The sequence below is a fragment of the Arachis hypogaea genome, chromosome 15, assembly GCF_003086295.3.
Source record: "Arachis hypogaea cultivar Tifrunner chromosome 15, arahy.Tifrunner.gnm2.J5K5, whole genome shotgun sequence".
In the NCBI taxonomy this organism is placed as follows: domain Eukaryota; kingdom Viridiplantae; phylum Streptophyta; class Magnoliopsida; order Fabales; family Fabaceae; genus Arachis; species Arachis hypogaea.
This window is the reverse complement of record NC_092050.1, coordinates 2,703,315-2,726,517: the sequence shown is the minus strand read 5'-3', so window position 1 is coordinate 2,726,517 and position 23,203 is coordinate 2,703,315. Positions and strand designations below refer to the sequence as shown.

Here is a 23,203-nt window from a genome sequence, read left to right as displayed (position 1 = left end):
ACCTCATCAACTGGGATGACGGAAGGACGAACGCCATCAATGCCAGTATCTTTCAGAAATACTTTTGATTAATTTATTTTTTAAGGACCAAAATAGAGATTGAGATATTTTTTAGAGATGATTTTAACTATTAACTCATATTTTTGTTCTTTCTGAATATTATAGCAAAACTTTAATTGTGGAATGTGCTTAATATTAATTTAAAAACGATAAACTTTGTATATGGTGGCTTTAGTCTATTAGATGCATATAAATGAAAAAAGTTTCAAAAAATCGAAGACAGAGTAAAAAATCTTGAAGAGAAACTATAGAAGCTTGTTGAAGCTGAAAAATCTGCTACTTCTATTTCTACCAAAATGGTTAAAAAAAAAAGTTTTACATCTTCTAGAAAGCCATTCTATATTCACAATGAGGATTGATTCTTCTATTAAAGGAATATATATAAAAGTGAACAATTTAAAACATGAATAAAAATGTATTATATCACCAAATTTTAAACTTGTTTTTTCTATTCAAACATTTATGTCGACAATGAGGATTGATTCTTATTTAGAATTAAAATTTTTAATTGAATACATTCTCATTTTTAAAATTTTATTTCATGATTGATTTTTCTTAATAGATATATAAAAAAAAATAATTCAAATACTCTCATGAGAGTACACTTCATCATCAATTTTTTACTCAATTTTACATATTTAAATATCTATACTCATAATTGATTTATTCTAACTATATTTAGAGTATATTCTCTAATTTTTTGATTGATTCTTTTTATAAATAAAATATCTAATTTATTACATTTCAAATTTTAAATTGATTACTATGAAATAATCGATTAAAAAAATTCGTATCAAATAATATATGTCTTCAATTTTTTTGCTAAACTGTATCTCTTCAAATGTATATACTTATTATTGATTTTTCTTATATATTGTTTATATCTTTAGTTTCTTCTTTGTTAAAAAAAAGCAAATTAATTAAATTACAATTTTTTAATTATATATTGTGATAATTGATTATTCTTTTAAATAGATCTATAGAAATAACTAATCTAAATATTTGTACTAAAATATGTCACGTATTATTAAGTTTTTTTCTCACTTCTACTTATTAAATTCTCTATATCTAATATTAATATCCATTTTTTTTGAAAGTACGAAAAGCTCAACACTTAAGGTGGAGCAAAGAAAGATAAACAATAAACATAAAAGACAAACAACTCCTATATCATCTCCGATATAGCTATGGACAACATGAGTTATCTATGATATCACTCTATAACATATAAAAACAATTGATCCACACACTCTACAACTGTCGTAGCCAAATAATCCATATTATTGAGAAGAACCTAACTAGCCAAAATTTGGGCTGCTCGTTTCTCATCGGAATAGATATCTAATTCTTAAAGTGGTCTTTCAAAGTATCCAGAGTAATCCAAACCTGTCCAAACGCCGATATCCATGCACACCACACCTGCCAAGAGAACTCACACGTAACAAATAAGGGTTATACATTTTCAACATTTTTCTTATACAACACGCACATATTATCATTCTGTTGTAAGATTTCCAATCTACTTAGGCGATCCTTTGTATTGACTTTGCCTACCAACACAAACCAAACGAACAATATTTTTCAATTTATATCATGCGATTGATTTTTTTAATAGAATAATATATTAAATCTCATTATAGATAATTGATTCTCTTATGATTAATGTTATTATATTTAAATTACATTACATAATTATTTTTATTTAAATATTAATAAATTTACTTATTTAATATGTGATTTTTTTTCTAAAAATAACATCTATATATGATTGATTAATGAAAATATAAGAAAAAATTATAATAATTACTAAAATATTTATTTCAGTCATGATTTAAGCGTTAAACATATATATGAAAAACTTATGTATTATATATTTGTGCAAAAATAATTTAATCATTCATGAGAATAGTCATTTAATTATTAAATCATGTGTTAATATAAAAAATATATGAATTAGGTTGATTAAAAAGTTGTTGACAATTAATAATATTTTAATCGTTAAATATTAATGTGCATGTAATTAAATAAAATATATTTTTAAAAATAATTAAAAAGAAGTATGTATATTGAAACCGAAATGCGTCATACAAGCATGTTTGTCGTCAAAATACTATGCTTAAAAATAAAATATGATTGTTTAATGTAACTATTAATTTGAATCCAATTATACTGCTTTGTACTAACTCTTCTTTTTTTATTGGTTTGATCGGTGGTTTTGAATTTTGATACTTAGGTAAAGGGTAACTATTAAGAAAAAACCTTACCGCTTGTTGTGTTGCGTTATGAGTAAACAGTGAAACAGAAGGAGCGTTCCAATTGCCACGTGTCAAAATCAAGGTCGTCCGTTATCTTTATAAATAACCCCTCGTAAACCCAATCTAAAGAGAAGCTGCGGCTTCTGTGTGTTGTGGTTTAGGGAAGAAGCTGCGGCTGCCATAACGGCGGCGACTACGGTGATTCTTCTTTTCTTTCTCTCACTGCGCGGTCTCTAATTCGCTTGGTGCAGGTCGGGAACCGATCTTCCCGCGCGTAATGGATGCCGTTGGCGGCGGCGAATTTGGATCCCGCCTTGCATCAACTGAATCGGAGGCCACGGTGAAGATTCCGGTCGTTTTCCGGCGAGTTTCACTCGGATCTTTGCATCCTGCTTCAGTGCTTCTGCGACTAGTAATTTTATGGCTTTTCCGAATTACCGTTAATCAGATCCGAATTTTTTACTCACAGATTTTGGTTGTTTGATTTACTATTTGTGGAGAGCTGTCAATTAATGATGTAGATCCTGATGTTTGTTGTCTGAATCTAACGAAAAGATTTGAAGTTAGGTTTTCCGTAGATGGATTCAATTTTCGTTTGACTTTTTAACTTTTTCTTAAAATTTCTTGATATTGAACGGTAAATTGTGTGTGAATGTCAACGATTTGTTATTGTCTACTTTTCAGATTAAGGGAAGGAGGAAGAGAAGAATTACATAGTTTGTTTGAGGTTTTATGAAGTTATGCTTTGGTAGTTGAATGCATTCCATGGCAGCACTGTTTAGTGAGACGGATTCTTTTGCGTTGCTTTTGCTGAACCTTGTTTGTGATTGTTTGAAATTGCTTTGGGAGCAGTGTTTGAGCCTTGAGTTTATGAAGCATTTGTAGCTAAGTTGTGTGTCTTCTTGATTATTTAACTGTCAAACACTGGTTGATTGGCTTCTGAAACTAGAAAGGGGAAAAAAAGGTTGGGGAGGTCATAGACCTCACCGCATCAGAACCAATTGAAAGTGATTGTTTCGGTTTGTTTTGAGGTTCATTTAAAAGTTTGATCTATAAAGCAACGGGACTTTAATATCAAAGTTTGCTTAAGCACTTGTTCTTGGAAATACACATTCGTTTTTCCATTCTTGCGATGTTAATTGACAATTAACTGTATTTTTCCGTGCGCTGTTATCATGCCATTTTTGTTATTCGGTTATATTCTGATATCCCGTGATGTAGTGGTTGAGCTAAAAAGCAGCTAACAATTCTTGTAAAGTTATTATTATTATTATTATTATTATTCTCGGTTTTTGAAATTGGTCAAAATTGACCGTAATAGGTGCTTTGAGGTATCTTGTGTTTGCAATAGGTGCTTTGAGTTATCCGTCCTCCCAAGTGTAAGTTTAAAACTGTTACTTATTTCTATGATGATGGCCAAGCGTTTGATGGATACCTGCAAAGCTATCAATTAGAATGGTACCTAGTAAGTGTTCAGTTGCTGTTGTATCTTATTTATTCAAATATGTACCTACACTGGCTTATCTGCTTCTATTTTTTAGCAATTAATTTACTTTCATGTTAATTTTTTGGTAAAAAACTTGTTTGTTGCAAACTTCTGTAATGGTATTGCTGTGTATCTAGAACTAAGCAGTAATTGTGGATACTAAATGTCTAAATTACAAGAATTATGAGCTTGTGGCATATGATGGTTTGCTGATTCACATTCGAGCACAATATATCTTAATGCATAAACTCTGCAGTAGTGTTGTCAGACATTAGTATTACATATTGTGGAAACGACAAATTACCTTTTGTACTTCCACATGGCAATGTGGATTTTCTTCTCTTTGTTAATGCATACATTGTTAAACCCCTGTATGATTTATCTTATACCGAAGAAACTTATTTATAGTGATTCATTTTCTCCAAAATGATGAGCTGGAAGTTATTAACATCTACTATCTACTATATGCATAAAAAGGATAGTACAGAGTTGGTGTCCTATTCTTTTCTTCAAAATACCCTTCATATATTAGAATACCATTAATTAAGAGACCAAAGTACTTGTCATGTTGACCAATGCGTCATCTGTTAAAATTACACACATCGAGTTTGAAAAAGGGTGGATTAACACGTTAGTGCCTATTTAATCCACTAATATTTTACTATAAGAATAATGTTCTTTTAATTTTAATATATTTACTCATTGTAAAGCTTACTGAAAGTTTGTGTATGAAGTTCAATTATCTGCATGCTAGTCAAATGTGTGTACGTAATTCAAGAAAAAATGTGCTTCATCTATATTTTGAACCGGAAGCAAGTGATTTATGGCTAATTTGAGACATATCAATATGTAGACTCCATATTGGCTGAGGACTCGACTGGCTAAAGAATTATGTAATAAAGTAGTTTGATCTAGGCATTAAGCATGAAGTAAGGAATGTGTTCATTTCTGCTCCCCAAAATATATTTTTATTGCATCTAGAAGTTCCTATGTTTTAACTTGGCACTAGACTATTCTTGCTGCAAATGGAGTTAACCTCTTTGGATACTCAAGCAAAATGAGCAGTATACTTATGTTACCAGTTAATCCCATCTTTACTTTTCCTTAGCCATTGTCAAGTGTCAACCCTCATAATACTTTTCCTTGGCCATTGTCAAGTGTCAACCCTCATAAACTACATTAACATTTGGTGGTGTGTGACTATTCTATTTGGATTTCATATTCTATCAAAGGATGGTGAAGTGTGTTCTTTTATGGGACAAAATCAATATACAAAATATCTCTCTCTTTCGCATTGTTCATGAAATCTTTATCTCATACACAATGTGGTTCTCTGTTATAATCGCAAGACTGCAAACTGCGTTCATCCTGTCTTGTAGTCAGATGTATATTAGCTATTGGGCTTTAGTGCAGACATGGTTGTAGATGGTGAACAACTGGTGCAGGAAAAACAATACACTCTGCTTGTGCTTGGCTTTGAAGGATATCTGGTCAAATTTTAGGTTGAATTTTTCAGGTTGTTGATGGGGAATGCTTGTGATTTGTTCAAAAGTTTTGTTTTGCTGCAATTTTTGTAATTTTAGTCTTTGTAAATGTGGTTTGGCATTGGTGAAGACATCTATATGTATACATATATTAATCAAACCACCGCTATCGTGTTTTTGGTTTATTTCATTGTATTCCAAGTGCTTTTCATTTTGTTCAGTGTTAGATATATCCTTTGTATTTTTGTAGCTGTGTTGAGAAAGGGTTGGACCATTATAGCCATTGACTTGATTATTATTCTATTAGACTATTAGTATATGACTCTGCGGACCGATTTTTTTTCCCCCTCATGCTGGAATAGCTCGAATCGTGTTGCTGCTGGTAACTGCAGCGGATAGGATGATTTTCTTCTTCCCTATTTTGGCAACATGTTCTTATTTGAGTTCTAATTCCAACTTAGTTCGGTGATTTGTCCGTGCAATGCTAAATGCTTTTTAGTGCTTCTCTTATTTAGGAAGGTAACGTGGGATTTGTCCACTAAAATGTATTTCGTAATTTGAATAAGTAGATACGAATTCTTTTATGGATTTGGATGATGATGACATAGTGCATGAAATTCAGAGTAGTGTGATGGAATGCCTGGAAATTTTACTGTATTTATGGTACGCATATTTTTAAATCTTGCTTGTATAGATTCTTCCAGAAATTAAAGTATTTCTGTGGCAGTTGGTTCATCAATGGCTTTGTTCTATTTTCTTCATGGTTGGTTTGTGTATTGGAAAAATGCTAGGTGGCTAAGTTTTTGTAATCAAGTCTAATTTAATCTTCTCTTTTTTTTTTTCCCTCCTTTTTTTTAAACTAAAATTTCTTATTATTATTCTTTAAATTATTGAACTAATTTGATTAATTCTTTTTGGTCTACTAATTTGGTTAAACTTAATTATTAAAATAATTAGGCTATGTAATCGTATACACATTGTTTGATTAGTTTTTCTTTTATTTTTTGGTCCATAATCCACATCATTGATTAGTTTCGATTCTTTCATTTTCTTGGTTCTTTAGAATGAGTTTCGTATTTCTTTGACAATGTTTGGTGGGAAAATATGTGGCTTTTTCTTTTGGGTCGCAGGATTAAAAAGAGCTATTTTATTTTTGGTCCTGCGAAAAAGCGTTAATTAGTGATCCATACCAAGCTGCCGGGCTACTCTTTTTTTGGTTTGCACCAGCCACCAGGTATTCATCAAATCCGAAATCCAATGACTAATTTTTCGGATACTGCACAAATACAAAGTAGGCAATCTTTCTAAGCAAACAAGTTTAGTGCTCATTCTTTAGTCAGTATTAAATCTAAGAGAAATAGTTAAAGGACACAGACCATCGTCGAGCTAACTTGCGTTAGTAGCTGCCGGGGTTACTCTACTAGGGCTTTCTCATGTTTGGGCTATTCTACTAGGGCACGTTACATATTTGCTTATGCAGTAGGGAAGCCAGTCAGAAAAAAAAAAAGAATTAGATGAGGAAGCATATCACACAATGCCATCTTCAGACATTAATCAAATGACTTTGATTTGAATCATCCATCACTGATGCGGCGAACAACTGAGTTTCACATTGCAATATCGATCTTAAAAAAACTTGGAAACAACATGGCATGCGTTTCATCAGATCTTTGTAAGAAGCTGGCCTAAAGCTGCGTTTGGTTAATTTTTTTTCTCTCTGACGAAAATTAAGTTTTTTTATTTATTGAAAATTAATTTTTCACATACTTGTATAATTTTATCACATAACTTTTTTTAAAAGAAATTAGTTTTCATTACATATAAAGGTGATGTGTACGTATGGTGCATGTGTTATCCCCAAACACACACGCTATAAGTTAATTGCATGGCCCCCTAATGGTGGGGTTGACAATATTCATATATATGGATGTTCTTAAGCCAAGAGTCTTAAATTTGTTTCTTTGCGAGCAGATACAGATTTTGATAGTGATTAGTGAGTGAGTGATGAGTGATAGGCATAGTAGGAATAGGAGTATAGGAAAAGCTTCATTTGGTGCTTGTTTCGAAAGGGGACAAAGTAGATACAGCCGCTCCAAATATTCTTAACAGCCTATCAAAGCATTATTGAGATTAATGAGTTAGTGAGTGATGAATCATTGCCCTCTCTCTTCTCTCTATTTCTTCTGCTTGGTGGTCCTTACTCTCTTAAATGCCATTAAGTACTTCATTGTCTACCTACAATTGCTAATCACCCTAAGTTTTCCCCCTATATATAATATGGCTAAATACTATTATGTAGTTGATCTAGTTAATAACGAACAATATATGAGGGATTTGATTACCATGACTAATTGTTGATATGATTATAGTTTTAGTTGATGAGTGTGAATATTTTTATTATTGACAAATTTTTGGTTCTCAAAATTCTCTCAATGATAATATGTATGTTTGGGTTTGTGTTTCTCTAAATAACCATAATAAATTATGTTTCTTTGCATGTATGTGGTGGATCTAGAGATAACTATTAAACAAGGTGCTCAATGATGAACGTTGAGATTTATTTTCTTATGTAAAACAGTTGATTTGTCTTTTGTTATGATTCTGCTTCTCCAATGTGAATTTAGACTATCTATTTTAATATAGAGTTGTTTTCAAGTTGACTCGATTAAGCTTGATATAAAAGAGTTTTTTTTATTTAGGTAGTATTTTTTTAGAAATTGAAACTGAAACTAGAAGATTGAGGCTTAGACATATTTTGTAACTAGAGATTTAAACTAGAATTTTAGTTTTGAAATACAAAAATTTTAGTGCCTTCAGTATTTTTAAAAAGCGAAAACATAAAAAACTGAAATTTTTAATAGAAAATGAGGGATGAAACTTTTAATAATGTTTTTTTAATAACTAAGAGTATTTTAGTAAATATTTTTATTTTATCGTCAAATATATTTTAAACTAAATGAGATACTAAAATATAATTCAGTCTTATATATTTTACACCAAACATAATATATAGATCTAATTTAATTTTAGTGTTTTCATTTCTATTTTTTAGAATCTATCTCCCTTTCGAATGTAACTTTACATAATAGAAGTGATGAAGTGTAGCTTGCAACTTTTCAAGAATTTGAATAGTTAGTTTTATCCCAATTATTTTTAAGAGTGTTAAGCTTTGAGCTACAGGATTTTTTGTTAGGCTTGCAGGTGTGCTAAAGAAAGAATTTAGATAAATTATTGTTAAAATAAACTCAATACAAGTCTAATAAATTACTAGTAACTATTTTCTTATAAATATGCAAAATAGTAGAGTGATTTTTCTGAAATTCTGATTTTGTTGTGTCATCCTTGACTTATCTTTATCTTCTTATGTGTCTCCAATAATAATAAATACAATGACCGATAAATACATCAAAATGGGTGATTTATTCCAGGGAAAAATATATGAAACTAAGAGGTTATTAGCCAAAAGTTAAATAAAATCACATTAATTTATATTAATAATTAATTTTAAATTTATGGAATTCAAAATTTAAAAAATTTAAAATTAATTAAATAAATCTAATTAAAACCTATAAAAGCTTTTATCTTCTCTCTCATATTAACATACCCACCTCCAACAATTACACACACAGATCTCTCTTTGTCACCGATAAAACCTTTTCCTCTTCTCTCCTCAACCACCTCATTCAAACACTATCTACCCTCAACCGCGGTGTCACTCGCAAGAACACTCGCAAGAACACGTTCGAAGCAGTTGAAAGCTCCATAAAAGAAAGCTAGCTGTTAGGGCAGTGAGAATAAGAACTGGATTTGACTAACACTCCTCTCATGATTGATTATTTGTTGCTAACATAGCTTATTCTCTTGAATCCACAGGCTCTTGAGGATTATGGTGCGGTTCATGAGCTAAATTATCGGTGAGTGCAACTGCTTGTTGCTTATCATGAGCCGTATAATCAGATTGATGCCTACAGGGAAGCCGATATCGACATGTTCCCAAAATATGATAAGTTTCGAGATGGTTATGGCAGCATTGAAAACTATGGTGATTGAGGATATGATAAATCTACCAGGTTTGGAGGACATGACCGTGATGATTATGCATATGATGACTATGGCTACAAGTCCGTGCTTCTCATCATCGTAGGGAGGATAGCCACAAGGATAGCTACGAGAGAGATTATAAAAAAATATTCATTTAATATAAAAAAAGGTGGATTCTATGGTGTAGAAAGAAAATTATTTCTACATGTGTAGAAGGATAGGTGTCAATGCATTAGTAGTTTATGTTGATGGTTCTTAGATGGGGAAGAATTAATTAGAGTACACAATTGTTGATTTATTGGACCCACAAAAAAAAGAGAGTGTGTGACATTATATGTGTGTCATAAAGACAATTTATTAGGTTTTTTTATTTTAATAAATTAAATAAATATTTTATTTATTAAAATAAATAATTTAAAAAATTATTACCATGTAGACGAGATATATGTATTTATAAATATAAAAATATATTTTATAAAAATAATAAAAATATTAATAATTTAAATTAGACCAAACTCTTAAAAATAGAACATTTCAATTAATATGGAAGGTGAACGATCTTAACCGTACTACGTCCATCCACCGGGGTTTTTTATTAGAATTTACACTAAATCAATTCAAATAATAATAAGGGGGGATTCGAATCCCCAACACTTGCTTAAGCAAATTAGTGAGCTAATCACTAGACCAAGTTCATTAATTAATTAGTTAAAACCACCTATTTCTTCTATTATTTTGAAACTGCTCATCTTTCTTATTATTTGAAATATTATATTTTTAAGAGTTTGATTTAATTTAAATTATTGATATTTTTTATTATTTTCAAAAATTATATTAATATTTTATTTTTGTCTAAAACATTTTATATCGTTCTAATTTAGTCTTTTGTTCAAAGTTAAATATTTTCTTCTAAAAAATGGGATACCTTTAATAATAGTAAATTATCAATTCAATTTATAAATTAAAACATGTAAAATATTAAAAATATAAAAATAATTAGTAATATATTTAGGACATATAATTATAAAAACAAATTAAATTTATTAATAATAGTAAATTATCAATTCAATTTATAAATTAAAACATGTAAAATATTAAAAATATAAAAATAATTAGTAATATATTTAGGACATATAATTATAAAAACAAATTAAATTTGTTAACCACAGTAAATGAATAGTAATTACCTATTACTTAAATTATATATTTTTTCGTTTTTAATAGTAATAATTTTAAGAGTGAAAGTAAGTTAGTCTCCAAATCTTTTTCTTTTTCAAATTCTATGAAAAATATTTTGGTTAATATTAAAAAAATATTTTTTTTTTCAAATTTTTTTTCATCTAATGGACTTAATTCTAATTTGATTAGTGATATACATATTTATTAACAATAAATCAAATAATATGTGGGAATTTTTTATTTTAATAAATTAAATAAATATTTTATTTTCTGAAATAAATAATTTTAAAAATTATTAGGAAAATACATAAGCATCTCTTATCTTGTTTATACTGTAAACGAGATAATTTTATCCGTATTGAGATATGTGTATTTTTTCAATTTTCATATATCTCCTTACTGTAAACGAGATATATGTATTTGTAAATATAAAAATATAATTTTTGAAAATAATAAAAAATATTAATAATTTAAATTAAATCAAACTCTTAAAAATAGAATATTTCAAATAATAAGAAAGATGAGCAGTTTCAAATAATAGAAAAGATGAGCAGTTTCAAAATAATAGAAGAAATAGGCGGTTTTAACTAACTAATTAATGAACTTGGTCTAGTAGTTAGCTCACTAATTTGCTTAAGCAAGTGTTGGGGATTCGAATCCCGCCTTATTATTATTTGAACTGATTTAGTGTAAATTCTAATAAAAAACGCCGGTGGATGGACGTAGTACGGTTAAGATCGTCTACCTTCCATATTAATTGAATGTTCTATTTTTAAGAGTTTGGTCTAGTTTAAATTATTAATATTTTTATTATTTTTATAAAATATATTTTTATATTTATAAATACATATATCTCGTCTACATGGTAATAATTTTTTAAATTATTTATTTTAATAAATAAAATATTTATTCAATTTATTAAAATAAAAAAACCTAATAAGTTGTCTTTATGACACATATATAATGTCACACACTCTTTTTTTTTTGTGGGTCCAATGAATCAATACTTGTGTACTCTAATTAATTCTTCCCCATCCAAAAGCCATCAACATAAACTGCTAATGCATTGACACATATCCTTCTATACATGTAGAAATAATTTCCTTTCTACACCATAGAATCCACCATAAAAAAAACATCATAACACTTAACAAAAGAAACATCTAATTATATTTTAGCAAAAATAATTAAATATTTATAAATTAAAAAATATAAAATTCTTAAAGAAATAGAGATATTCACATTTGCAATACAAAAAAATTCGAAAAATATATAAAAGAACATTCATAAAAAAACATCCATATATATTAATTCATAGACATTTTAGATTCATCCAAAAATATTTGATTAATTTTTAGTTAATACCTCTTTGGCTCTCTAACATTGCTCTTTATTCCATTATGTTTTGTTTTAGTGACTAAAGATCCTCACATATGCATCTTTGGTTAAAGAGTGGTGATACTTCTTTTTAATATTTGTATTTTTTTTCATTGAATTAAAAAATGAACAATTTTATATCAATTATATTTTTGTATGCAAGACTACTGCAATAGTTTTTTTTTTTTTTTTACTATGAATAGTACATCAATTCATCATACCTTATATATACTACATTTCAATCTTTATTATTAAGATTTGAACCCTCTTAATTTTATTGTTTAACTTCTTATCTAATTATACTTTGAGTTTATCTAATTTGTGCTTTAAGAACATAGGTTAAAATTATAAATTAATTTTTTTATTAAAAATATAAAAAATTTAAATTTTCAAAGTATTTATTTTATATTTATTAAAAATTTTATTTAAAATTTTTTACTAATAATAATTTTATTATGTATTATAAAAAATATGGTAGCAGAATTTTTTTTTATGTTGCTCTCTTTCGAACAAAAGTTTTAGCTCCCGACTCTGGTTAATTACTTTTGAGTGTCTTTTAAGCTTTGTAATTAAAGTTTGGCAATTACAGTATTTTCAACAATACCACAATTTTTCTCCCATCTTAAAAATTCTTATTATGTACTGTGTAATTTTTTCAATTTCTCACATTACAGTGGTATACATAGTTCTCAATTTCTCGCTTCGGAAGCATACATACGAGGGGTATATATAGATCCTACTAATATTATTAAGTGTAATATTTTATAATATAATATTTTTTTTATCATATATATGTTTTCTTTATTCTACACAAAAAATATATAATGAAAAATTATAGTTGACAATAGCAGAAGATTTATTCCCCAATCCCCAGGGTATATGCCATTGCTGGTTGATGTGAATACAAGACAAATAAGGACAAATTAAGAGACAGTGGCCCTTAGTATCGGCACGTTTATTGGCCCTCAAATTAGGGGAATTAGGTTAAAAAATAACACTGAAGTGTATGTACACTAAAATTAGTTATTAAAATCGTTATTAATATAAATTTATACCAATAGTCGATTTTAAATTATACATATATATAAATATACATTAAAAATAATTAAATTATATATATATTTATATATAAATATATTAGTAGCTGATTTTAATGATTAATTTTAGTGTATAAATAATATTTTTAAAAAAATAATGTATGCATGCAGCCACATACATCACTCGCATATGCATGCTTAATTGTGTTATGGCTCACAGGTTTTGACAAATTATTTTTCTATCATATATATAATAAACCATGCGTTAAGTTTGAATTCTGAACGTTCTTCTTTTAAATCCTACTCATTCGTTAGAATTGTCTACCTAAAAATTATTTATTTATTAATGTCTTGTATTTCATAACGTTTAGGTTGGTTTCTTGCATGTGAATCTAGCTTGTTTATTTATTAATTGTTGAGTTAATTCTAAGTCAATATCAGTCATGTGACCAACTCCAAACAATTTGATAATAATCAGATGGAAAACCCTTAAGACATTAATTGGATATATGTTTGTATCTCATTTATACTATTCTAGTTAATTATTTTAACTCACTTCATATACAATTTGAAATTTGAAATTATATCCATTAAATGTTTTGCCCCATTCTCTCTGAGTGAAACTCAATGTTTAGTTGTTGGTATCACTTATCACTTGAATACTTGATTCACTTCATTTGGTAAGTTAAAGTATACTTTTTTTTTTCTAATATTTTGAAAAATTTTAAAAATATTTTTAATGTTTAATTTGTTTTAATTGTATTTCTAACATTATAAATATATTTTAACTATGCCATTGAGTGTTAGTACTATTAATAGAAATATTGACATATTTACTAATACGTAAAACTATTAGTTGACGTACACTACATTATTATATCTTGTCTCACTTAAAAATAAGAGTAGACTAAACTATTAAAGATAAAACTAAAACAAATTAAAAAAATTAAAATAAAATGTAAAAGCTAATGAAAAAAAAAAGTATTTACAATTTTGTAATTTTTTTAAAATAAATTTATATTAGTAACACCATTAAAATATATTATTTTTATTGAGATTCAATTTAATTATATAATAATGTTTTTTATTAAAAATAAAAATTAAAATAAGTATCACATATACTTATTAGTAAATTATATAAAAATAAATTTTAAAGCGTATCATGTTTTTCATATAAAGATAACTTAGATATATTTTTTATATAATTTTTTAACAAATATGTAACTATAGTAAATAACTAAGTACTATATATTATTCAGAAATATGTTCATAAAAAAGGACTCTCATAAACAAATATAGCTCCAAATGTTATTCAAAGGAAAAAAAAATCATCATCAATTTCAAATTTATTCATTTATTATATACACAATTCGCTAGTTTGGTAAATAATTTAGTTTCTTATTAAATTATAAAATTACTATGAAGATGTCCCATTAAATCTTCATGGAAGACAATTTTTTATTTGGCAATAAATATTCAATATTTGAAAAATTCAATAAAATATCAAATAAAATTAACAAACAATTTTTTTTATTCAAAAATTATTATATTCTTTTAATTTTTAAATAAAGACAAATATTTTAATATTTGATTTTCTTTAAAAGATAAGATATATATGTAAATTTTACTCATTTAAAAATTTAAAATATGACTAAAAAAATAAATTACTAAATCATTAATCTATTTTTCTGAAAGAATATCAGCTACACTATACAAATGAAATTTAAAATCGAACTATTAGTAATGATTAATGAATTAATGAATGCATAGAGATAGCTAGAGTGATATATAGGTTAGTAATAATTTATTGAATTTGAAATGCAAGACCATGATTATGATATTTTACTTTGAACCAAATGAAATGACAGAGCGCTATCCCATGGGCCCCACCCTACCATCGTCCCCTCTGAACTAATCCCTCACGCAATCTACACCGTTTGACTCACTTGGACCACTATTTTCAACGGTCAAGATTCACTTACTGCTGAGGAGCCTTCTTCACTCTTCACTCTCCTCTTCTTTTTCTTTCTCCCTCTCTCTCCCTCTCTCCCTTCTTCAACGACTCTCTCTCTCTCTCTCTCTCTCTCTCTCTCTCATTTTTCGTGCTATTAAAATCAACACACGCCTTTTTTTTTTCCAATTCCAACCAGCTTTGTTCCACCATTGTTTACTCGCCTTCTACAATCAACAATGCTATGCTAGGTTTCGTTCTCTCAGGTTTGTTCATTTCTTTTGCCTCTTTCTAATTTACACTGTTTTAGGTTCAGTTATTGTTAGCTTTCTCATGCGTCGCAAGGGATTGTTTGTTTCAGCTGAAAAGAGAAGGGAAAAAATGCCACTTTTTCTTCTGGTATCTTTGTTAAGGGACCCGAAAAAGGGTGGAATTTGTGTGACCCATGGTTTAGACTCCATTGATTTGCTTTATGACGGTTTGATTTGTGGTTTTGAACTTTTGACCAACTCTGCTTCAAAAAGGTTACTAATGTTAGTAACCTTTTGCTCCAACAACACTTTTATTTTTATTTTTTTTCTTTCTATGTTTCCTTTCTTTAGTCTTTACAACCAAAGTGTAATTAATTAGTAATTACTAATTAGTAACTACAACTAAATAATTAAATTTCAGTTTAATCTAATAATCATCCCATAATGTATCATAATTATACATCATAACTTGGCTAATATAACGTGATTGAGTATGCATTATTGGATTCATGAGTAAAATTTGTGATCATGTAGTGGAATTTGATTTTATTTGATTTATTTTGAAACCCGGGTGCTGTGGGAATTATTTCAAGCGTGACTTTGTCTGTGAAATTTAATGCTGAGGGAATACTATGACATGGTGGCCCATGATGCCAATGCCATTGTGCTTGTACCCTGACTGATTAATACTCAATTAACTTCCATATTATGAACAATATTATATCTAATTTGATGAAAAATTTGTTTGAGAATTGAGGGTGAGTAATGGTATTTGGTACAGTGTTGGGTGAAGGGGTCAGAGGAAGAGTTATTGAAGCTAGACTGAGTCAGTGACCTTGTCTTGCTTATTATACAAAGACCGTGGGATAAGATGGGCAACAAGGAAAGAGGGATCTTCACCATGAGAAACAAACTTGCTTGCTGCTCTAGACAATGGAAAATTAGCATTGATTTTGATGACCAACAAAGTAAGTTCATACTCTCTTGCATACTCTAATAAGTAATAACTCACTTGTTTATTTATTCATTTTTGTTTTGTTTTTTTGTTTTTTTAGGTATTTATAATATAACACATTATAACACTTCGATTAATTAGTACATGAGTTTCTTATTGTAGTCTTTAACATTAAAGACATGTAAAGAGAGTTGTGGGGTCCACTACCTGCCGATACCTCTGTCTCACAATGCCTCTCCCATGTTACATTATAAGAGACTTAAAATAATTTCATGACTAAGCTAGTTTTCTAAAATGGAAGTAAGAAATTATTACGTCTCTGCCGTGGTATATATTTCTCTGAATCTTCCCTAAAATAAAAGCAACCAACCCATTGATCAGATTTAAATGTTTTTCAAGGTTCAAGCAGGCAATGTATGTTTATCCATTTATTTTTATTATCTCTCATCAACAATAGTAAGAAAGCAATATTTGAATTTGAAATCAATATCTACAATTTCATGCGGCCAGTAAGTTATTTATTCATGATACTATATTACTATATTCCTAGCTAGTATAGGTTTAGTGTTCACTTGATTGCAGGGCTTGTTAAGTTATTAATTAATCAAACTTGTCACAGCCTCGTATATAATAAATTTCACTCCTTCTCTATCTGCTGTAAGTTGTAACACCACCTTTTTAATAAATTGAGATCATAATATATATTATCGAAATTAATTAAGCGAATGAATCTAGTCTTCAACCGTGATCCTAAATAGTTAATTAGTTGTACTCTTCCACTCAGAGTAGGTAAATTTGACTTTGAGGACACTTCCTCATTTTCTAATTGTATAGCTTGACCAGTTATTACCATACAGTTCTTTCAATTATTTAAAGCTAACGAGTTTAACTGTAGATCTTCACCTACTCCATTCAATATAATTTTTCTTGATCCTGAAATTTCAGCCAAGTGTAGAAATTAGGATCTTTACGTTGGGAGCCTTTTATTCTTTCTCATACATTTTTATTTGGTTTGAAGAAAGGGAAGGGGACCAATTTATATTTGATATTCCCACAACGGCGAGGTTTCTCTATCAAAATTTCCCTGAGGCAAATGGTGGCACCCCACAATTTCAAACCGTTTGCTTCGATCCATTATTTCAGATTGTGACATGGCTCCTCTTATTGTTTGAGATAAGAACAATCACAAGAGTCATGCTGCCATGGTGAAAATAGAACAAAGAAAACGAAACTGCTATAGTAGTGCAGAAGCGTTTGTTTACACGAATTTGGATCATCAAAGGAGATAAAGTGATGGGTTAATCGTTTGTAACTTTCATAAAATGTGTTCTCATTATCTTAATTTAAAAATATTTAACTTTTTAATTTACTATTTTACCAATTTTTTCATTTTAGAGGATCTTGATCCAAATGAAAGGTAGCATTTTTGTGTTTCTAATTAAGTTGGGTACTGTATTTATTTTTTTATTGTTTGTGTCCCTAAAGTAATGAAAATATTGATTGTGAAAAGTCTAATGACCGACATGTAGGTGTGGCATGGGGCCCAGGATAGTGTTGTTAATTAGACGCAACTACTATCTACTTTTCTTTCTTTCTTTCTTTCTCTGCCTTTGATTCTGACAAACTGAAGTAAGTAAATGAGGTTCGGAGTGGGGACGCACCACTCATTGCCCTACTATTCTTCTCTCTTGTTCTTTCCTTTGGTCTTTCTACTATGGATTTTAGGGGATTCTTTCTTTCTTTCTTTTCATCTGTTTGGCTTCAACTGCATGAGCTTTTGTTGTTTCTATCCTGTCATTATTGTCACCCGAAACTTCTCACTTCCATTTGGAATCTTTGTCCTACATGCATAAATCCCGGGTTATGCATGTTGCTGAACAACTTTCATCTGCTCCTAACTAGAGACAAATGAAACCAAATATTGGGTATTATCTTAAGTGTACTTAATTTTAATTTACCCTATGTTATAAATCGTGAAGTGTCTCTAATTTTTCATAATGATTAAAAAAAAAACATAAATGCCATGGAAACAATCTATTTAGATAACTATACATCTACACTAACAAGTACACTAAAAAATAATAGAGATATGTATTTTATGGAACTTATATCAAGTTCTTAATTAGTATAGTAGTCAAAATCCGTTGTTTATGTATCACTTTTGTTTCAAAAAATTTCCTAACTTTCTAATAAATCTTCCAAAAACAAACTACCTATCTTATATCCCTCTCCATTGTCTCTTTGTATTCTCAACTCTAGTGTTCTATGTCCAAAATGATTATTATTTTTGTTGAAGACGTAAAGAGTCGTTGATAAATAGTTGCATGTGACTACGTGCTTGGTGCTTATGATGTAAAACATGCAAGGTTCTGAACAGATTTGACAGATGGGGAAGTGATGGCTATGCCCTTATCTGTTTGTCTCATGTGCGAATACTTTGATGGGTAAATTTATATTTATTTTTTATAACTTTGATGTGTAAATACCGTTGCATTATTGCTTGCGACAATATAGTGGTTGGAAAAATATATGGATTTTGGCTAGCCAGCATAACATGTAATCTAGTCAATCTTGATATAGGTTGCCTTATAAAATTTACATGAACTTGGAGGTAACAATAATCGTGTGTCAGAGAAGTGAGGGAATCTGAATTATTCATTCTCCATGATAGAATTAACTCTATCCAACCACTTGTCAAGGCTCTTTTTGTCTTCTATTGGGAGATCTATACTTTATTAGTGCTATTTCTTAGATGTATCGTGCTACTAGCTAATGAAATTATAAATAATTCAGATTTCTATTTCTAATGTACCAATTAATTATATTCATGTAATGTAGTTATTCTAATACCAGAGTCCTAATTGTTTAAAAAAATGCTATGTAACGTTTGGCTTTATGCCTGCATTGCATGCATACTTGTCTAGCAGCAGAGAATATATTCCTGTATTATTTCAACATTGACAGCAAGGCCTTTTTTATGTTCTAAATCTTTTAACTACATTGTTAATTTTCAATCCTAAGTATAACAACTGCTTGGAATCACAGTTTTTAATGAATTTAGAACGAAATCTTTTTCAGGGATAATGACGTATAATGGACTTGAGAGTTGCATTCTAAATAATCAGTCATATGAAGATGAAAGCAGAACAAGCAGAGGAGATGGATGCATAACTGATTCATTTGAAGATGATGATTCCACTACTTGCTCGTCCAGCAAAGATGCTTTTGGATCATTCTCTTCGAAATGCTTAACAATGAAAAGGGATGAGCAAGAAGTATGGGAACTCGCGGAAAGTCCTCAGCACTTTTATGCCAAAGAGAAACCTTCTTATGCTATCCAATATTCGGATGTGGAAGCCATGAAGGAAAAATTTTCAAAGCTGTTGTTAGGTGAAGATGTCACAGGGGGAACCAAGGGACTCAACACAGCTTTGGCGCTGTCGAATGCCATCACAAACCTAGCAGGTCTGCCCCGAGTTCATATGAATAATTAATAATCACATCACAATTCTGCTTGAGTTAGGTAGAACCACTTGCCAGCAAAACTCTTCATTCTGGGTTTTAACACAGCCGCAGACAGAAGGATTGGCTAGTTAATGCTTCTTATGTCAATTGTCAAAAATACAAAAATAAAATAAAAATATTATAAACCATATATTGAATTTAAACCATAGAACTTAACTTAAGTACATGGCTGTTGCTCATTCATTAATAATTTCTATTCTGGTTTCCTTTTTAAGCCAATCTAAGTGCTTACTTAATGAACCTATGCAGTGACAATTTTTGGTGAGCTTTGGAAATTGGAACCTCTATCTGAAGAAAGGAAGAGCAAATGGAGAAGAGAAATGGACTGGTTACTGTCTCCTACCAACTACATGGTTGAGCTAGTACCTGCGAAGCAAAGTGGTGCCAATGGAGGGATGTTTGAGGTATAATATATTTAAGCATGATGGTAAAGATTGTAATTTTTCTTTTCGTATAATGCGTTATATTGAATTTAGTGAGTGATCTCTTTTATTCAGATTATGACCCCGAAAGCACGCGCAGACATCCACATGAACCTTCCAGCACTTCAGAAGTTGGACTCCATGCTTATTGTATGTCATCTCTTTATTGTCATCCATTGACCTTGGACTTAAAATTTCAAATGACTTACCAAGACTTCTATTTGTGTTTTGGTGTTTTCCAATGTACAGGAGGCACTAGATTCGATGGTAGATACTGAATTCTGGTATGCAGAGGGAGGAAGCAGGGCCGAAGGGAGGAGCACGAGTTCACAGCAAAGCAAAAGGTGGTGGCTTCCGTCACCCCAAGTTCCAAGAACCGGCCTTTCGGACACTGCAAGGAAGAGGCTGCTTCATCAGGGAAGGGTGCTACGTCAAGTGTTCAAGGCTGCCAAATCTATCAATGAAAATGTGCTGCATGAGATGCCTGTGCCAGATATTATTAAGGATGCACTTGCAAAGGTGAAAATCTAGTGATACATTTTCAAGAAATTTCAATGCTGTTAGAGTACGTTGCCTTGTAACTAAATCTGCTTGATGTCTTCTTTGTCACAGTCTGGAAAGGCAAACCTTGGACAGGAACTTTACAAGGTTTTGACAGCTGAATCAAGCTCTCCAGAAGATATGCTTAAATCCCTGAATCTAAAATCTGAGCATTACGCCCTTGACACCATTAACAAATTGGAAGCTGCTATGTTCTCATGGAAACAGAGAATTGCAGAACAACTTAATGGCAAATCCCCAGTTAGAACTTCATGGTCTTTTGGGAAAGACTCTATGTCAGAGGTTGATAAAATGGAGTTATTATTAGAACGGGCAGAAACACTTTTGCAGCTGATTAAACTCAGATATCCAAACCTTCCTCAAACATTTCTTGATGCTACTAAAGTTCAATATGGCAAGGTGAGTTTTGTACTATTAGTAGTGTAGAAATCAAGCTGCAATCTTTTTGTATTTTGGTTTTATCTGCTTCACTCACAGCCCTGCCTATGTGTTTGTTCCAAAAATACTTTGAACAAGTCAATGCCATATACAGTTTCAAGCCAAAAAAAAATAAAAAATAAAAAAGAGAGAAAACAATTGAAAAGAAAAGTAAAAGCATCCAATTTATTGCGGGCCGGAAGCTTATCCTATTACCCTTATTGTGATGTAAAAATGAAAATACAAAATAAGAACAAAAAGACAGGATTTTCTGTGAAGTTTCTTGAAAAAGAAAAGCAAAAAAACAAGAACTATATAACCTTTGTCTGTGTCTACTTATGTAGGACATTGGGCAGTCCATTTTGGAGGCTTATTCCAGAGTTCTTGGAAACTTAGCCTTCAGCATCCTCTCTAGAATTGGAGATATACTGCAAGAAGATTCTCTAAGCAATCCTAACTCACCAGCGACCTCAATCTGCTCCCCAGCATTGACGAACCTCTCCGAAGCATGGGTGGTTGGTTCACATATCAGGCACTCCTTACTTGATAGGATGAACAAATTGGATCATCAGTACTGCGAATCGAGTTGTGGCAGTACTTCTGATATAGAATTCTCATCAATTGATGCCAAGTCCAGCTCAGTATCGGCTACTCCTAGTCGGAGCCGAGTTTGGTGCATTGGCAGGGAAGCTTGTGCAAGTATTTCTGCTCAAAATTCCCCATAGCAGTGGCTTTCCATAGCCATCCTTTGTAAATCTTACTATATAAACTTGGTAAAAATAGAAGCAAACTAGTAGGTTTGCCTTCTCGTAAATTTTGGATGGTTTTATAGTTAACTTTGCACAATCCTAGTCGTAGGTTGTTTCTGTATATTGTTGAGTTTCATGTGTATGACTTGACAATTGAATATTTATATATCATACCCAAGTTTCAGAATTCACAAATTAGTTAGTGATTTGAGCTTCAATATTTGTTAACATTTGACAAGTTCAAATTTCAACAACCTGAAATTCAAGAGGAATCTGGGTATGTTTATTCAAATGTCAATATTTGTTAATATTTGTTCAAATTAGTTCACATGCTATAGTTATGGTTTCAATATAAGCATAACAAAGCAAAAGGTAAAATGTAATAATTATCACATAACTTCAGAGAGAAAAAGTTTAGTTTACTCTTACAGAATGAAAATTACACATAGAATTATTGAAAAAAGGTAAAAATCTAAAATGAAAAAGCTTTCTTGGAGGCCGGACTTAGAAGATGAGCAGAAAGAAAGACAATCAAAAGTAGCAATAGAAAGATAAAATCACTCAAGTAGAAGCAATAGTTTGAGTTGGTTCCTCAGCCTCCATTAAGCTATCAGAACCAATAGTAGTTTTTATCAGATTCAGTTCCTGTATGACATGAACCATACTCATCCTTCTATTTGGTGAATCCACTGAACAAGCAAGTCCAACCCTAGAGAGTGAAAGCAAACAATTCTCTGCATTAGCATGCATAAGGCCTATTAGGTCCTCATCAATTCTTGTTGCAGCTTGTTTTGATTCCTCATGTAATATAGTTAGATCCAAAATGTTCAAAATGTCATGTGGAAGTGACATTTCGACATAACTACGAAGATCGTAACCATCTTTGAACATTTCATCTGTTGGTCTTTTTCCGGTTAACATTTCTAAAATTAGAAATCCAAAACTATACATATCACCTTCAATTGACACCTTAGAACCCATTCCATACTCTGAAATGCAAAGTTAAAGTTATTATCTTGAAGCTGTATATATAAAACATGAAGGTTCAGGTTACTATAAGGTTTCAAAATTGTGTGATACCTGAAGGAGCATAACCAATAGTTCCCTTTAGTCCAATTATACTACTTTCAATATGAGACACTCCAATGGTTGAAAGCAACCTTGCTAAGCCAAAATCACTGACATGAGCTACCATGGAATTGTCAAGAAGAACATTGCTTGGCTTTAAATCACAATGAAGGGCACTACTACTAGTGTTTGGGACAAAACATGGTAAGCTTATAAAAGTAGTGACAAAATATGGGTAAAACAAAAGAGAAAGACTGCCTCATATGCATGGTTGAGGAACAAGAAGCCTTTTTTTAGTGGGTTTTCTTTTGTTTGTATATATGAAGCCACAAGAAGAGAAGCACATGTTTCTTCCTTAATTCTATTACTGCTAGGACTTAAATAC

At 30.2% G+C, this 23,203-nt stretch overlaps 2 protein-coding genes and 1 long non-coding RNA gene across 4 annotated transcripts; 2 read left to right on the top strand and 1 right to left on the bottom strand.

Moving 5' to 3' along the window:
• Nucleotides 1-2,438: 2,438 nt before the first annotated feature.
• LOC112747575 (uncharacterized) lies at nucleotides 2,439-5,470 on the top strand. The gene is made up of 2 exons (XR_003174930.3): nucleotides 2,439-2,727; nucleotides 3,000-5,470. It is a non-coding gene; the product is annotated as an uncharacterized lncRNA (long non-coding RNA).
• A 9,264-nt stretch (nucleotides 5,471-14,734) lies between these two features.
• LOC112747572 (rop guanine nucleotide exchange factor 14-like) lies at nucleotides 14,735-22,070 on the top strand. 2 transcript variants are annotated; one of them, XM_072217494.1, is made up of 9 exons: nucleotides 14,970-15,136; nucleotides 15,903-16,089; nucleotides 17,095-18,520; nucleotides 19,155-19,541; nucleotides 19,851-20,005; nucleotides 20,099-20,173; nucleotides 20,273-20,542; nucleotides 20,636-20,983; nucleotides 21,346-22,070. In XM_072217494.1, exons 3-9 carry the CDS (start codon nucleotides 18,517-18,519, stop codon nucleotides 21,724-21,726), a joined length of 1,620 nt encoding a protein of 539 aa, XP_072073595.1. In that variant the 5' UTR covers nucleotides 14,970-15,136; nucleotides 15,903-16,089; nucleotides 17,095-18,516; the 3' UTR covers nucleotides 21,727-22,070. The 2 variants fall into 2 exon arrangements, with proteins under 2 accessions (XP_025651442.1, XP_072073595.1); XM_025795657.3 differs by lacking the exon at nucleotides 17,095-18,520 and having other exon boundaries at nucleotides 14,735-15,136.
• Nucleotides 22,071-22,123: 53 nt separating this feature from the next.
• LOC112747574 (putative receptor-like protein kinase At3g47110) lies at nucleotides 22,124-23,099 on the bottom strand. The gene is made up of 2 exons (XM_025795662.3): nucleotides 22,831-23,099; nucleotides 22,124-22,739 (listed from the first exon to the last, which is right to left on the bottom strand). The coding sequence occupies exons 1-2, from the start codon at nucleotides 22,943-22,945 to the stop codon at nucleotides 22,312-22,314; spliced, it is 543 nt and encodes a 180-aa protein (XP_025651447.1). The 5' UTR covers nucleotides 22,946-23,099; the 3' UTR covers nucleotides 22,124-22,311.
• Nucleotides 23,100-23,203: the final 104 nt, after the last annotated feature.